General features: G+C 46.5%; 1 protein-coding gene across 2 annotated transcripts in view; it reads right to left on the reverse strand.

Annotated features, from left to right (window-relative positions):
• The window catches only part of EGFR (epidermal growth factor receptor), a 209,828-nt gene that overhangs the window by 26,174 nt on the left and 165,965 nt on the right, over window positions 1-17,689 (reverse strand). For both annotated transcript variants that reach the window (XM_027045965.2, XM_053218690.1), the window contains exons 14-20: window positions 16,296-16,386; window positions 14,492-14,649; window positions 12,395-12,433; window positions 9,263-9,404; window positions 8,269-8,391; window positions 7,500-7,598; window positions 533-718 (exon numbers count right to left, since the gene is read on the reverse strand). In XM_027045965.2, coding sequence (XP_026901766.1) covers window positions 533-718; window positions 7,500-7,598; window positions 8,269-8,391; window positions 9,263-9,404; window positions 12,395-12,433; window positions 14,492-14,649; window positions 16,296-16,386 — 838 coding nt within the window. The remainder of the gene's footprint in view (window positions 1-532; window positions 719-7,499; window positions 7,599-8,268; window positions 8,392-9,262; window positions 9,405-12,394; window positions 12,434-14,491; window positions 14,650-16,295; window positions 16,387-17,689) is intronic.

Here is a 17,689-nt window from a genome sequence, read left to right on the forward strand (position 1 = left end):
GCCTCCCTGCTTGCCTTGTTATCAAGTCCCGACTGGGCAGAAGCCACATCTTGACCGTAATAGTCAACACAAAGGACGCCAGAGAAATAAGAGCACTGGCCATCAAATCATACTAACACCTAATAAAGAGAAAATTGTTTAAATGTAGTCATATCATTAGATTTTCAACGTGCAGTGGGACAGGCACTGATTTGATGCCAAAAGGAATCAATTCAACTGAAACCAAAATAAAGGAGAGCGTATGCTGTGTGTCTGGGTACACATGCGCACTCACGCGTGTACCCTCGCGGCAAACTTAGTTGTCCCAGGATGGAGAACCCAATTGTCGATTTTCCAGCTGTCTTTATTTTTTTCCCCTTGCTGTTTTTCTTCGGGGCTCCCATGAATGACCGCATCATCCCAGGCCATGAGGGACAGGCACCTCGAGCTAAGGCAGCCGCACCTCCTGTTTAGTGGGCATCTCTGCCCTACTTTCGGAGCCGGGCCCTGCTCTGTGCACAACCCCTCTGGGTGGGCTTCCACATCGACTTACCTTCGCAATCTGCACACACCAGTTGAGCAGGTACTGGGAGCCAATGTTGTCCTTGTGCTCTCGGACATAGTCCAGGAGGCAGCCGAAGGGCATGAGCTGTGTGATGAGCTGGACCGTGGACGTCAGGCAGATGCCCAGGAGGCGGCACACGTGGGGATTGTCCACACTGGCCATCACGTAAGCTTCCTGCATGAAGGAGAGGAGAGGAAAGCATTAGAAAGGTCCCCCTATGGTGGCTGACGGGAGAGGCAGGCAGAGCCTTTTCTGGTAAAAAGAAGCAAAGCGCAAACGTGATTTTGAGTTCCAAAGTGTGTACTTGAGGAGGACGGGGCAGCCCATGAAAGATTCAGTGCAACGGACATTTACATTCATGCGAGGTCTACTGCATACATATTAGGCTGTGAAAGGACCCGTGAGTGGAAGACGGGACCCTGTGAGTGTGAAGCAAGGCTTTCCGTCTACAGAGAGACCCAAGCAGCATTTGGCAACAGCACACTGAATGAAAACGGAACCCGCTGACGTCTCTGTTCTTAAGACCTCTGTCCGAAGGCCAAAGCTGCTGCACCCTGAAATGTTGTCAGGGCTGCAGAAATCCGTGTCTGGGCCCCTACGCCTTGGTAATGCCTTTCTCGCGAATGGAGACACGCGTGCAGAGGTATGATGGTGAAAGTTCCCAGCAGAGGTCACACAAGCCCGCAAGTGGCCCTGGAGAGAGACCTCACTTCTCAACAAGGCCGGGTCTCAGCAGGCAATGGTCCACCGCACCACTATGGTCCTGGGAGTAGAGCCAGAGAGGCCCTTCTGGGTGGCTTTGAACCAGACAGAGGGCATTACGTTACAGTGACTGCAGACTCTGTTGGCTGCCCGGGATTCATTTGTTTTTTGTTGATGTTGTTGTTGTTTTAAGTTTTTATGTATTTTTGTGTGTGTGTGTGAGAGAGAGAGAGAGAGAGGGGAACGCGCGCCCACATGCGAGCATGTGGGGGAGGGGCAGAGAGAGACAGGGGGAGAGACTGAATCCCAAGCAGCCTCCACACCGTCAGCGCAGAGCCTGATGTGGGGCTCGAACCCACGAACTGTGAGATCATAACCTGAGCTGAAACTGAGAGCCAGACACTTAACCGATTGAGCCACCCAGGCGCCCCTGCCCAGGATTCATTTCTCAAGAGAGGGGGGTCGATGCTGCCGCCGTGCCTCAGTCTCAAGATGGGAAACTGATGTTCTGCAAAGTGCCCCCTCCCTCATTTAACTGGCTGTCACGGCAGAGGCCTTTTGGGACACAGAACTGTGACTACAAACTTTATTGTAACCCTTCTGTTCTTGGGTGCAAGAAGCAGGTTTTATTTCCAACTGCGCACACAATGGGACCCTCTCTTCTGTCTCACAGCACCCATAAATTCTGTCCTCCCTTCGAACACCTTTAATTCAGATGTGACAGGAACCACATGGCCTGCAAGAAAGAGCTCAGAAGTTCTTTCATATATTCCCACCACTCCTGAGGGCGGAATGTGGACTTGGCCCCCAGGAGAAGGGGGATGCTTGGGTGAGAACATCACAGGAGCCAGGGGTGACAGAGGAGACCCAGGACACAGGTCGCTGGGCTGGGGGTGGAGGGCAATACACATACTCCCAAACTCAAACCTGATCACATCATGTTTCTTGCCTTCAGCCTTTCTCCGGCCTCACAGTTCCTGGGCAGCCCCAGGCCTTGAACGTCAGCCCCTCCTCCGGAACCCCCCACCCCCCCCTCCTTCCCCTTCTTCCTGCTCTGGGCTCTCTCAACCTCCCTCAGGCCCTCGCCCACAAGAGGGCCTCTGCCTGGAATGTCTTTCCACCTCCTCTTTCCTTCTCTGACTCCTCCTCCGAGGGGCCTTCCCGACTCCCCAGTCTCAAACTCTCTTGGCATCTCGCAGTTTTTCCTTGGGGGAGCAGGCTCTTTACTGCCTGGGAACTTGCTGGAGATACAAATTCCTGGGCCCCACCCAGGCCTACCCTACCGTGTGAGATGCCGGGAGGTGCGCCCAGCAATCTGTTTGAACAAACCCCCCAGGGGATTCTGAGTGCTCAGGAGCACTAATCATAATCTGCTCTTAAATACTTGTGTGATTCTGAAAATGTCCTCCCTCCCCATCAAGCTCTTTGAGGAAAGGACTACATTCTCAGCTCCTGTCATTTGCCTATTTAGCGCCATATTTTGTTGGCAAACGCTGTTCATTTGTCGCCTCAATATCCCCTGCATGTACCTGAGGCCTCAGCAAGTGGGGTTAATGCCTTGGTGCGAGGGTGGACATTTATTCCTCTTTTGTCCTTCCAGTGGTACCAAACATCTGTCTAGGCACGTAAGTGCCTCAAAATGGTCAGGACTGAACTACACTGAAATCATACAAAGGCAGAAATTCAAAGCAAATCAGAGACCGTGCCACTCCCATTAACAACAGCAACAAAAATTCCCTTAGCTTTTAACATTCGCTGCCAACGTCTGTGTGGATGCTTTCCTGCAGGCCTAGGCCCTCTCCTTGCAGGGAGAGCTGGGAGAGCTGGTATTTCTTCTGTATTATAAACATCGTATCACCACATTTAAGGGCAGGGTAGACATTTGACACTTATGCACATTCAAACATCGTTTAATCTTGGAGAAGGGCTGTTTATAAAACTTAGAACTGGAGGGTCCTGCAAGTCCCATTTCTTCTGAGGCCGTTACTTGCCTGAAAGGGAAACTGAGGCCCAGGGAGGCGAATGGAGATGCCTTGTGTCAGAGCTGGGCCCACAGAAGGGTCTCCTCACAAGGGAGGCACCCTCCACGAGCCCCCTCCTCACCCCACACGCTGCACCCCGTGGTCTCCTGTGATGCCTTGTTGAGCGCTCTGGTTAACAGGCTACCAGAAAGCTCGGAGACCTCGTGACACACACAGCACATATATAAATGTTTGCATTCTTTTTCCATTGCCTTCCCTAAACTTAAACTGGGAAGTCTATGGAAAAATTAAGAGGCCACGCGATTGCCAGAAAAGCACAAATCACGTCTCTCCCCCAAGTCTGGGAAACTGTACAACCGTAACTCCAAAGAAGTCCTCTGGCCGTTCCTATTTTCTCAAGATCTGGTTGAGATTTGGAAACATGTTGTATTCATTTTCGAGGGGAGAAAAATCTGCAGAGCAGAGCAGTTTGAGCTGCCCATCTGTTGTGGGGCCACGAGGAGCTGACCTGGACCGGGGGATCGGGGAACGGAGCACGGGGCGTGGGTGTCGGGCCACACAGAGCCTGGAGCCCTGCCAGGTCCCCGATCCTATTAAAATCCGATAGTGCAACAGAACTAGGTCATCGCTTCCGCCCCGCCCCCAAATACAATGGACACGCTGTTTGGTCGTGTGTCCTGTTTGGTGTGCACAGAAGTTGAAGCGAGCTTTGTTCTGAGCTGTTTATCTTGGAATCTCAAAGGTGCACTGTGACTTGCAGAAAGAATGCGTGGTAGTCCACAACAGTGTCTGGACTGGACACGCCAGCCACGCGCACAGACTGGCAGGCAGAGCCCACGTTCAGTTCAGAGACCCCAAGGCTGAGTCACATGGCAGGGTGCCTCTGAGGCTTTGGGACCTTGAAAGTCTATTATTTTGTCCCGGTTGCCAAAATGATGTTTGATGCCTTCCTTTTCACTTTTCTCCTTCAGCTGTGAACTATTTTAGGTTAAGAATTGGGGCAAAGAGGGGCGCCTGGGTGGCTCAGTCGGTTGAGCATCCGACTTCGGCTCAGGTCATGATCTCGCAGTTCGTGAGTTCGAGCCCCGCGTCCGGCTCTGTGCTGACAGCTCAGAGCCTGGAGCCTGCTTCAGATTCTGTGTCCCCCTCTCTCTCTGCCCCACCCCTGCTTGTGCTCTGTCTCTCTCTGTCTTTCAAAAATGAATAAACATTAAAAAAATAAAAAAAAAACACAAAAAGAATTGGGGAAAAGAGGGCACCTGGGTGACTCAGTTGGTTGAGTGTCCAACTTCAGCTCAGTATCTCACAGTCCATGAGTTTGAGCTCCGTGTTGGGCTCTGTGCTGACAGCTTGGAGCCTGGAGCCTGCTTCAGATTCTGTGTCCCCCTCTCTCTCTGCCCCACCCCTGCTTGTGCTCTGTCTCTGTCTTTCAAAAATGAATAAACATTAAAAAAAAATTAAAAAAAAAAAGAATTGGGGAAAAGAGGGCACCTGGGTGGCTCAGTCGGTTAAGCATCTGACTCTTGATTTCGGCTCAGGTCATGATCTCACGGTTCATGGGATTGAGTCCCGCATCAGGCCCTGTGCTGACAGCATGGAGCCTGCTTGGGATTCTCTCTCTCCCTCTCTCTCTCTCTCTCTCTCTCTGCCTCTCCCTTGCTGGCATGAACTCTTGCAGGCTCTCGCTCTCTCTCAAAATACATAAACATTAAAAAAAAAAAGAATTGGGGAAAAGGATTCCACTACATTTTAAACTCCTTCAGGAAGGCATACACTGAACCTTAAGAATGAAAGTAGGTGCCCCTACATTTTTGAAACTGTACCAGTTAACTAAGCCACCAGCAGCAGCTTAAACCAGAGGCTGCCTCGTGTATGTTCTGGATCTCAGTGCCTGATCTCAGTAGGGGAAGAAGGGTAGCCAGTATTGGGTGCGTGGGACCATTTACAAGTGAGTATGAACACTTCAAAGGACACGTTCAGCCCCATCGGGCTGTCCTGTCACAGAACTGACTTGCCCTTAGCTCACTGTTGAAACTGGCCTTATAATCACTTCCCTTACTGGCTCCTCCTTTCCTTCAGGGGCTCTCCATCACCCAGGAATCACCCTGCCCTGATGGGATTGCCTGCGAATTCTGGGCAGACTGGGCTTCAGGAAAAGCAAATGACAAGTTCTCAAGTGTGTCACCCATGAACTGTGACAGCTGTGATGTCTGCTATCAGAAAAGATAAGAGTCCAGTAGAAACAAGAATCAAAGGCAGGAACAAAATAATGGGGGGCAGGGGGGTAGAGAAAAGGAGTTGACACTGTGGTACGGTATACAAGAAAGTTAAGAGAGTAGATCCTAAGAGTTCTTAGGCAGGGAGCAACTTTTCTTTTTTTGCTTTTCTTATTGTATCTATATGAGGCGAAGACGCTAGTGAACCTTACTGCGGTATCACGTTACAGTATATGCAAGTCAGGCCACCATGCTTTACGCCAATTATATCTCAGTAACCCTGGAGAAAAAAACGCAAAAAACAAAACAAAACAAACAAAACGTCCCCCAAAATGGAGGGAGAAGAGAGCAGGAGAGAAGCAGAGCAAGAGGTAAACAGAGGCTCGTGTTTTGTAAACTTTTCAGGGTTTACTTTATTGTCCACCCCTCCTCTACCCCACCACAGCAGATTTCCTCCGGTTTCAGGGGACCTGGAGGTCCTTTTCAGTGAAAACGACTTCTCCCCCAAAGCACACCTATTGTCTTCAAAATCCCCCTTACTCTGGGTTGTAAACATTGCTGAAATTCACATTTCAGCATTGTTTTGTGAGATTTATTGGAATGCCCTGAATGAGTAAAACACGAATTAAGGAAGCAGACTCCGCAAAAAAGATTTTCTTTTCAACGCAATACGTGAGGGAGCTGGAGGTTCTAAGTCAAGAGCCTTCGCAGACATATTTCTTGCGGTTATGCCAATGAGAGTTGACGGTATATGTTAATTAGACTTCACGTTAATTTGTAAGCCATTGAAAATGAGAAGTAATTTTGCTCGATACGTATATCTTCAATGTGTGCGATTTGCTACTGCACTTTATTTATTAATACATCATCTCTCATTTAGGGTGTGCCAGAGTGGGAATCTCCTATTATAAAGGAGGGAAGTCAGCTGGGGGTAATTGAAGTGTATACAGTGTTATGCCACTGGGAAGCTCATTGTGTCTAAACACATTTTTTAAAAGGCCCATGTTTGCTTTGTTTGGTATATATCCTGTGGGTTAGATGTAAGATGGGGGAGTATTAATTTGCCTCCTGTCCCTCCCCACCGTAGGATAACTGAATTCTCTAGATTTTTGAGGCAGTCGGTTTTCTTTTGCTTTGACTTTGTTCCCCTAACCTCCTGCTAAGCCTCTCCAGCTTCTCTTTCTCTGGCTCTGCCCTGGGACAGGAGCAAAAGTTTGCATCAACCCACAGCAAACAGAGGCCAATGGTGTTCACAAGGACACCCCAATAGGATTGTCCGCTGGATCCTCCTGGGCATCCTTTGAAGTGGGCTCGGCCACATTCCATGGTGGCCCCTCTTTCAGCCAACTGCTGTTTAAAGGGATGCAGTGCCCTCGCCGACTGGTGAGGATCCAGAGAAGATGACGAAAGTTCAGTGGTACCGAAAGTAAAGACGTGCAAATAATCTTGTGGCACATTTCAAAGTCTTGCCCCATAAACTAACGGAGAACACTGGAAATAACATTTAAGCTATTTGGGGGAAAGTACCAAAGAGGGGCAACACTTTACAGAGCTTCTAGAGAGCATCCATACTATAATCCCAGGCACCTTTAAAAAAGCCACTTCAAAGATAACTTGGTAGAGCAAAATGGACACGTGCTTCAGGGGCAGAAATAACGATAGGCTGGAATCCTGTGCCAATCGCGTGAACGTGAGCAAGCTTCTTTATGCCTGCAAAGCATACTGAGTGTTAACCCCTGCACCACAGACTCATGGGAAGAGTTCCTCATGTGCAAAGCAACTAGTCCTGAGCCTGGCCCTTGGTGGACAGCCAGCGATTGTGAGTTTCTATCCTTTTGGGAGACATAGCAGAATGGAGGACCCAAGTCTTCTCTATCGGAGAAGCCCTGAGAGGGAATTATACCAACTACAGCCTGAAGGGAAAAAAAAGACATGAAAGTGAACATTTAGAATGTGGTGATGGAGAAAGTCTAAAACAGGGCAGGGTGTGGCTTCTAAAATGTGGCTTCTGATGTCCACGCCTGTGGATAACTAGGAAACGAAGGAGAAACTCACATCAAGGATTTCCTTGTTGGCTTTTGGAGATGTGGCTTCTCGTAACTCCTTGATGGCCACGGGAATTTTAACCTTCTCACCTTCTGGGATCCAGAGTCCCTGTGACAAGGAGGGAGAGAAGACATTAACTGGCGACTGTCACACTATGCAATATGCTGACTCACAAGATGCACGGACTTTACCAGTGACACCATCCGAAAGGGTGAGGGACCTTGAGCACAGCTCTGTGCTCCAAGGTCACAAGTGCTAGGAGCCATGATATCTCAGCAGCTCTTTGGCTATATCGTGTTCCATGAATCAGAGTAGTTAGATTACAAAAAACCCTAAGCTTGTGTGAGTTATAAAACCAGTGTGGATCATTTTGTCCAGAATTCTGAGATACTGGCTCTGGGTCTAATGGAAATCAGACTTGATATAACAGGATCCAGGAAAAATAAATTAAGAGCTGTTTTGACCTGGGCATTATTTGGATGCTGTCATGCAGTGAGAGGCAGTCCCCTTTCAGACTCCATCCCTGCCACTCACCCCTTTACAAAGTCAATGCTGTCCTCCGCGATAACTTTGTTGTCTGTGTACAGGTCTCACAGGACCACTTATACGTCACCAGTATAAAAGATTCCCTCTCGACAACTTGGGGAAAACATCAGAATTTCCCAAATCCTGAGCTACACATAGAGTAGACAAGCTTGATAGACAGTAGACAGCCCAGGACTTTGAATATGCCCACCAACCTGCATCCCCAGAAGTCTCGGTGCCCTGGTGGCCTCACCTTGTACACTGTGCCAAATGCTCCAGAGCCCAGCACCTTGATCTTTTTGAATTCTGTTTCCTTTAAGATCCTCAAGAGAGCTTGGTTGGGAGCTTCTCCGCTGGGCGTAAGAGGCTCAACAAGCTGTGAGAGACAAGGAAGGAGGGTCGCGGCCTCAATGCTCAGGCCCACATGGGAGGAGGTGTGAGCCAGGCCCAGACACAGCCATGTGTGGATGGGCGTCAGCACCAAGAACCCGCCATGCTCACTCGGAAGGAGGAACGCACATGTTCTCTTTAGGACTTCAGAAAAGATATGTTGGGACAGGGACTCCCTGATACAGGTGTCCTCGCACAGAAGAGCTCCATTTCAACAAATGCAATTTCGATTTCTGTTTCCAGCCAATAAGCCGGACTGAGAGAATTCTGGTGAGGGAAGTTTTGATATGGTTGGTCATTTTGGTAGCCTGTCGGGCCTCCTAATGCACACAAGTGCCATTGTGCTATGAGCTGCTACGGGTCCCTCCTCCCAGGGACTCTGGCTTCTGACACACTGCCGGACACAAAGATGCCGGCCAAAGACCCACCAGTAGAGTGAGTCACAAACAGAGCTCAAAATGGAACGGCACTATTGAAGACAAGGGATTTGCCAAAGTAACATCTCAACATGTGCCTTCACAGGAATCACCAGACAACCTGTTTGCAAGCCCTTCTCCTGTGCATGTACCTGAGTGCTGTATGTTAAACAGGACTCCTATGGCTTTTGTATCTGTGTCGGGAGACTTATAATAGGAACATTGGCATCTCACTCCAGAGAGGTACCAAAACATCATTAATTGTTTATACCTGGACATTCAGAGATTCTTTCTGGTTTTTCCATAGTAAGCAATAAGGCATAATAATACAATTACATATTTAAAATAGTTGGCAACACTTGGCAGGAGAGCCTTCGTTCCTGTCTGGGGTGCTGGGAAGAGGGGCACTGGTGGGCGTGCGGGGCCTGGGCACCTACTCACCTCTCTTTCCTGCAGCAGTCTGCGAAGTGTGCGCTTGCGGACGATGTGGCGTCGGCGCAGAAAGAGGCCCACCCCAAGGGCCACCACCACCACCAAGAGGAGGCCCCCAACAATCCCAGTGGCGATGGATGGGATCTTGGGCCTGGAACAAGAGGGAGACGTGGAAAAGTGAGGTTTGGTGACAGACTCTATTACATTGGCATTGTATGTATTTCCTGCATGTTTTGGTACATTGACATCATTTAACATCATCTCAGAAAATAGATACCATGTGGCTTCTACAGAGAGGAAAGAAAGCAAAGAGTTTCTAGGGTAGTGTTTCCACCTTCTTGAGCATAAGAGGCTTTGCCCCCAGGTTTTTTTTTTTTGTTTTTTTGTTTTTTTTTTTTTGCATTTTTTAAATTGACCTATCATCTGGACATCTCCATATGACTCCTTTTCTTTTCTTTTTTCTTTTCTGTTCTTTTCTTTTCTTTCCCTTATTTTCCTTTCCTTTTCTTTTTTCCTTCCTTCCTTCCTTCCTTCCTTCCTTCCTTCCTTCCTTCCTTCTTCTTCTTCTTATTATCTATCTATCTATCTATCTATCTATCTATCTACCTATCTATCTATTGAGAGAGAACATGCACACACACACATGGGGCAGGGGCAGAAGGAGACGGAAAGAGAGAATCCCAAGCAGGCTCCACACCTAGATGGGCTTGATCCATGAGATCATGCATGACCTGAACCAAAATCAAGAGTTGGACGCTTAACCAACTAAGCCACCTGGTGCCCCGACAATTATATTTTAATCTTTTAAGAAACCACATAATTCAAAAAGTAACTCAGACTTCAGTAATGCTTTTTATATGAATTTCCATGTATCCCCAGAGTATCTCCATACATACGAAGCCTAGAACATCACATCACATGTATTAAGACATGCATTGTCTACTGGTTTGCCTAGGTGAAGGGACTCTTTCCATAATGTTGAGATTCTTCAAAGTGTTCTTGGCTTTCAGGATGGGATGACAGCCATGTGGAATGCTTTATGAATAAGCTTGGGGGAGGTTATCATGTGATAGGATTTCAACATAAAAAAGATCATTGTCATAAATGAGTGATGTCACCATGCAACATCAAACCACTCTGCCACATTCTTCTTCCCACAAAGGTGGTGTTTGATTCAGGGACAGCAAAAACTCAAAACTCAGGTTCTAGAGCTCACTGAGGAAACAACCATCTGAATTCGTGGGTTCTGAATTTAGAATCTTCAAATTCCATAAATATAATCTGTATTTATAGATTCTAGAAATACTATAATACAATCTTCAAGTCCTATAAATATAACCTGTATCAATTTAATATAAAATAACTTAATTTTACATATTAAAATTCTATAAAAATCATCTTAAAATTATTGTTCTCAAGTATCTATTCTATTTGAATTTCTGGCAAACTTTGTATTTTTAGGAAGAAATGTTAAAGAACATCAAGATTAATTAGTATCATTAGCACATAAGTATCCCAAGATCCTTATAAATTGCTTGTAAGTGGGTCAAAGGTACTTCATGACAATGATATTTACAACACTTTCTTCTCAGTGAGTGAAAAAGTCATCTCCTGCATTATCCCATCTCCCCAGTGAATGCACTTTGGATTAATGAGTTTTTATTATATTGAAAAGAACACCAGAAACATATAAAGAATAATTGGTTACAGACTATCTGTTCCATGGGGAGCTGTAGTAAGGGTGAGTGAATAAAAAAGGAAGAAAAACATAAAAAGAGTAAATATCACAAAGAATGGCCATTGGCTAGTTTCCAGGTGGGGCTTTGACGGAAAACCTCATTACAAAGGTACCGAGTGTAGCATGAAGATAGGACAAATTTTGCTGACATCCCGGTAGGCTCAGCAAAGAGGAAGCGAGAGACTGCCTTACTTGTCTTTAAGGTTTCACTTGAGAGTAGGGTTAATTCTGGGGCAGAAGAGTCAGCTGACAGGGAAGGCAGGTTATTGAAGGGATTTTGTAGACATGATGAGAAATGGAAGAGATGGAGGTTTGGTTAGCATTGGGGACGTCAGGAATGACAGAGAGGAGCCTTGTACATCATTCTGAATCCTCGCTAGACAGTGTTGGTCGATAACACCACTCTGTCCTGAGGAGTCTGAACAGCCATTCCCGATTCTGCCTTTCCTAGTGCAGCATTTCAAGCAATGATAGCAAATGAATCAGAACTGAAATGCTAGTGGAAGTCATTGTTTAGAAAAGGGGAGAAAGTCCCCCCAAGCTGGAGCTGTCATCACACAGGAAGGTTTGTGATACAGTCAAATGGATCATCAAGCAGGAAAAGAAGAGAAGCTAGAAGGAGGCTCTAGCAGAACTGGTGTGACCAAGAAGTCATAAATAGACTCCACATAAAGAGGAGCACTGTGTACCAAGTACGAGCTGGGCGTGGAACTGGCCCCAGGGCTCACATCCTGCATCCCTCCCGCCAAAGCACACGACAAAGTAGGCACGGGAGACGTGGGTGCAACCAGCAGGATGGTCTCTGCCAGGGATGCTGTGCCAGCCCAGAGAAGAAATAAGAACTGTGAAGGTAGGGGCACCCGGGTGGCTCAGTCGGTGAAGCGTCTGACTCTTGATTTCGGCTCAGGTCATGGTCTCACAGTTCATGGGACTGAGCCCCACCTCAGGCTCTGCGCTGACAGTGCGAAGCCTGCTTGGGATTTCCTCTCTCTCCCTCTCTCTCTCTCTGACCCTCCCCTGCGAGTGCTCTCTGTCAACATAAAAAAAATAAACTTAAAAAAAAAAAATCTGTAAAAGGGGCGTCTGGGTGGCTCAGTCGGTTGAGCAGACCTCTGACTTGGGCTTAGGTCACGATCTCACATTTGTGGGTTCGAGCCCCACGTTGGGCTCAGAACCTGGAACCTGTTTTGGATTCTGTGTCTCGCCCTCTCTCTGCCCCTCCCCTGCTCGTGCTCTGTCTCTCTCTGTGTCTCAAAAAATAAGGTAAAACATTTTTAAAAATCTGCAAAAAAAAGAACCTGTGAAGGCAGAGGGGAATCAGAAATGCAGGAAAGCATTATCTGTGCAGATAGAGTGTTTGGTCATTTCTGAGAAGGTCCACTAGACTCAAGTAGAACACTTACCCATCTGTTGCACAGCCTTCAAGACCTGGCCCAGAACAGCTGTGGGTATTGAGGGAGAAATACACATTTTGATCATAAGTCAACGTGCTTTAAATTACTCTCAAATCATTAAAATCACCATGAATCTCAATTTGGGGGGGCAGCAGTTAATTATTTATTTATTTTGCATTTATTCATTCGTTCATTCACTCGGCATGTATTTTTGAATGTTGCACTCTGTGACACGGATTGTTCTAGCATTTAGCAGAGTGGACATTTTCTGGCCTCTGTTACTGAAATGCGTTCATGCGTACTTTATGATATAGGTATAGCTGTCTCATATCTGGCTCTAGGATGTCAGTACAGGCAGGGGAGGAGAGGCGGCCAAGACTAGAGCCATACTGATTAAGGGGAAGGAGGAGAGGAACCGATGTGTGAGGATGAGTCTCAGGGGCAGGGCAACGGCAGTGATGACTTCAGACCCTGGAATCCAGGGGCAGTACGGGAGCTGGTTTCCTCTCCTCCCACAGGACTGAAACGTCTTACATACAGCAGAGACGGCATTGGTCTTAAATGACTCTTGAGAAGCTGGGTCCCCGTTCTAGTGAGGGAGGCCACCGTCCCTTATTTTGATTACAGAATGATATAAAAAGGCAGAATACATTGGCTTTGAAGTATGGCAACACTTGCCAAGACAAACATCAGTAGGAAAACAGAATATTCCAATTAAATGCAATTAAAATTAATTCCAATTAAAAGACAACTCATGCTGTTGCACATGGATGGACCTAGAGAGAATTATGCTAACTGAAACAAGTCAGACGGAAGAAGACAAATCCCGTAAGATTTCATCTATATAATGGAGCCTAAAAAAATAAAACAAACGAACAAACAAACAACAGCAACAGACTCATAAATACAGAGAACAAACCGGTGGTTGCCACAGAGAAACAGGGGGGATGACTAAAATGGGTGAAGGGGTTAAGGGGTATGAGCTTCTAGTTATAAAATAAATAAGACATGGGGATGAGAAGTGCAGAACAGAAAATACAGTCCATAATGTAATAATTTTGTCTGGGGACAGATGGTGACTATACATATTGTGAGGAGCACTGCATAATGTATAGAATTGTCAAACTGTTACGTTGTACACCTGAAACGAATAGAACATTGTGTGTAAGCTCTATATCAATTTAAAAAAGGAGATGGGGGACACTACCATGTCATGGCCTGGGGAAGGATGAAGGACTACATTTCAAGTATGTGACCAGGCCAGAGGTGCCTGTCAAACACCCCATTTCCTACCTCAGTCAAGGGCTGGGATTTGTACACTCCTCCCGGAGGGTAGGGTCTGTTCCCTCCCCCATTTTCAAGCAGCCCTGCTCCTTTCTCCCCAGTGCCTTTGGGCCTTCCTTCCTACATCTCACACACACACACACACACACACACACACACACAGGCTTTTTCAGGAAGTGGATGCATGGGAGGCCTCCCTATTTCACACTCTATTATCTCCTAGGGAAACCAAAACTCAAAGACAAAAGGCATCACTAATGAGTGACCACTGATAAACTCCCCGCTCACTAGCTTTTTCTCCCCCACGATGCCCCGATGCCCCGCAGTCTCCAAGAGGGAATACTACACAAAGTGAGTGCAAATTGAAATTGTCCATTTGGGGACCACACGCGGGGTTTTTTTTGTTGTTTTTTTGGTTTTTGTTTTTTTGGTTTTTTTTGGCAGCCTCTGAACGTGCTGCGGGGGAAACAGCAGGGGTTACTAGGGAGAAGCTACTGATGCAGAAGTAGCTCAGGAGGGAAGAAAAGCCAGTTTACATCTGAAGAGGTGACTTGACAAGGACAGTGACAGGACAGGCGCTAGAAGGTCTTGATTTGAGTACCCAGCTCGAGCCCCGTGGGAAAGCTGAGAACATCTTTGCATAATTTTGCAGAAACAATTGTTGAATATGAAGTAAAAGAGCCCATATCACGCTATCATTTAACGTCGTCAGAAAACTGATTCTCTGTCCTCTACTTGACTTCTTCTTTTTTGGTTACGTACAATGAAAACAGGAAACATTCTGCCCGGCATCGTCTGCACCACAGTCAGGCTGTCACTCACCCGTAGGTACAGTTTGAATGGCACAGGTGACACATGCGATTGGCGTCTGCAAACTTCCAGACCAGGGTGTTGTTTTCTCCCATGATGCCAGCCGGGCAGGTCTTGACGCAGTGAGGGCCGTCAATGTAGTGTGCACACTGCACGCAGCTGTCCGGTCCCTACACCAAGACGGACAGAGACATGTATATAGGCTTCCTTCTCTTTCGAAACTGAAGTAACTTTTTACTTATAATACTTTGTGTGAAAAAGAAGTCAAACAACAGACGTTCTTAAAGCAGAAACACAACAAGCTTGTCTGTGACTGCGAACCACTGTTCACAGCCTACTGAGAAGTCTTCGAATGCATTGACGATATAACAACGGAAAAGAAACTATACTGTACGCTTCGTGACAGTTTACTTAACAGACTGTGGGCAAGTTTCTTTGTCAAAACAATCTTGATGAGTCTACGTGTACGTTTACATCTCTATCGCTCAGATGGCATTGTTTGCATATCATATCTGAACTTAAAGAGCAGCTATGTGGGAAGCCAGACTTGCTGAGGCGAACTGAAGAAAGCCCACGTCTATGTTTCTCCAGGGACAAGAAGGCAGTAAGTGGAAGTAAGCGGTGGGGGCATAATTAACTGTATACCGTGTTTATTTGATTCCGTTTGCTAAACTCCGAAAAACTCACAGAAGTGAAACTTGACTGTTTGGGTTGTGCCCTACATCAAGGGAGTGAAATAAAGCTGGTAGGGAAGGATGTGCTCACTGGTGAAGTTCTCTGATGTCTCCGTTTTGTCCAAAGACTGAGCGTTCCCAGAACCAGAACGGTCAGATGACTAAGTCAGAATCACCAACAGACTTATTTCAATGATGAAAATTTAACCTAACACCATGTAAACTTATAAACCAATGGTTTACTTTGTAAACTGCCCTGTTAGCAGCCTACACCTCAAAACACAGCCTTCAGCCCGATTTAGAGACAGCTTTTGAAAAATGTGTTCAATTAGAAGGTTTAGATATGGCTGTTGAAGCTCAAATACAAACAGAACTCCTTATAAATAATATTGAGAATGAACAACATTGGGACATTGATGTGAAGAGGACCTGAATTCTCACGTATACTCTTTATGTAAATAGAAACCTGAATTTTGAAAAGTTTTGCTAGGTGTTTCTTTAAAAATTTTTTTTTAACGTTCATTCATTCTTGAGAGACACAGAGACAGAGCGTGAGTGGGGGAGGGGCAGAGAGAGAGAGAGGGAGACACAGAATCCGAAGCAGGCTCCAGGCTCTGAGACATCAGCACAGAGCCCAGTGCGGGACTCGAACCCACGAACCGTGAGATCATGACGTGAGCCCAAAGTCAGAGACTTAACCGACTGAGCCACCCAGGTGCTCCGCTAGGTGCTTCTTTAAGAACTCTTCAAATAATTATGAACGAATGTTAAATAAGAATCTGATGATGTTTGATTAAGATGACAAAGCAATGATGACAGATGTCAGAAACAGTGAACACTGGCTATCGATGTCCCCAGCCTCCCACAGGCATCCCTGGTTTTTGGTAAAAGAGTAGATGTTATTAGATTTGTTGGAGGGTGTTGGACAGAAAGGGTGAATGCTCCTACAAGGTGGGTTGCGTGATGACGTCAACTCAACCACAGCCTCTGTGACCCAGCTGGGAGGTCACAAGGCCCCCTGTATGGGCATGGCTGCCTCTTTGGTAGCCGCAGAGTGATGCTGGCTCATTGCTGTGGTTCTGCTGCTTGGGAAGGCTTTTGCCTTGGACGTATGAGTGAATAACATCAAACGTGCTCCTTACTCGTCCTGTGCAGGTGATATTCATGGCCTGGGGCAGGCATTCTGGATGGCACTGTATGCACTCGGAATTCTCCACAAACTCCCTTGGCTCCCTGAGAGAAGAAAGAAAACCAATCAGTGCTATTTCTAGAGATCCTGATTCAAAATGCCGGCAGGTTACCACTGTCTGAGTTGCAATTGTCTGAAATTTCAGGTGACACAGAACACCTTTCTCAGAAATGCGAGAAAAATTTAGGTAAACATTTAACGGTAGGGAATCTAGGATTATATTGCAATATGATAAACTGATTGTGTTAACTGAATCCATGGTCATCTCCTCTCCGAATAAATGCACAAGCTTCATTTATAATCAAAATATCTTCCCTATATTTTTCTATAAGGCACAGTTTTTGTCTATTAGGCAAACAGGTCAACAAATGAAAAAAGTAATAGTCCGGAAGAGGTGACCACCTCCCTCACCCCCCACAATATCAGATTCATGGATATTTAAATTAAGCTAGAAGGAAATGGTAACTGTAGATTGACTCACAGGAAAGGGAAGGAGAGATATTAAAACGTACTCAATGATTATTAATAAAAATAGGAAGCATGGAACACAGGTGTGAACACTTTTGCTTGAACTAGTTTCCCTGTTCCTCAAAGACGTATGGGTCAACATTAAGCAAGAAGATGATGTTTGATTGAAAAGACAAAACAGTTGTGACAGCTATTAAGACTGAATGCCGCCTGGTAATTAACTGCAGGCTTTCACGCCAGTGAACAAGGAAACACAAGGAATGTTTACACCCCGCAACATGTTCCCTAAGTCTTCCCTTATGTCATCAATTAAACCAAATGTGCCCAGTTTTTCCTTCCCTCCTTCTCTGGGTCATGATGCCGGCCGGAGGAGCCCATCTTGCAAACCGAGCAAGTGCTGCCGAAAGGCATGGGCACCAACAACATGGTGGTTTTAATTCCCTCTCCCCTTAAAAAGATGTAGAAAACACGACATTCGCGTCTACTCATAGCAGTAAGGATTGCATTAATATTGTTGAATTACACAGAGGACTCTGTTAGGTTACTCGGCGTCTCTGCTAAAGGATTCCTACAGAATTAGACTTGGTCCTCTCATTCTGATCCTGAATATTTCTTTTTTTTTTTTTTAATGTGTCTTTATTTTGAGAGAGAGAGAGAGAGAGAGAGAGAGAGCAAGCACTAGTTGGGGAGGGGCACAGAGAGAGGGGGGCAGAGGATCTGAAGTGGGTCCTACGCTCACAGCAGTGAGCCCGACACGGGGCTCGAACTCACAAACCGTGAGATCATGACCAGAGCCGAAGACAGACGCTTAACCGACTGGGCACCCAGGAGCCCCCTGAATATTTCTGAATCCGCGCTGTGGCCCAAGCCCTGATAGCA

This window comes from Acinonyx jubatus, chromosome A2 (genome assembly GCF_027475565.1).
Source record: "Acinonyx jubatus isolate Ajub_Pintada_27869175 chromosome A2, VMU_Ajub_asm_v1.0, whole genome shotgun sequence".
Lineage (NCBI taxonomy): Eukaryota > Metazoa > Chordata > Mammalia > Carnivora > Felidae > Acinonyx > Acinonyx jubatus.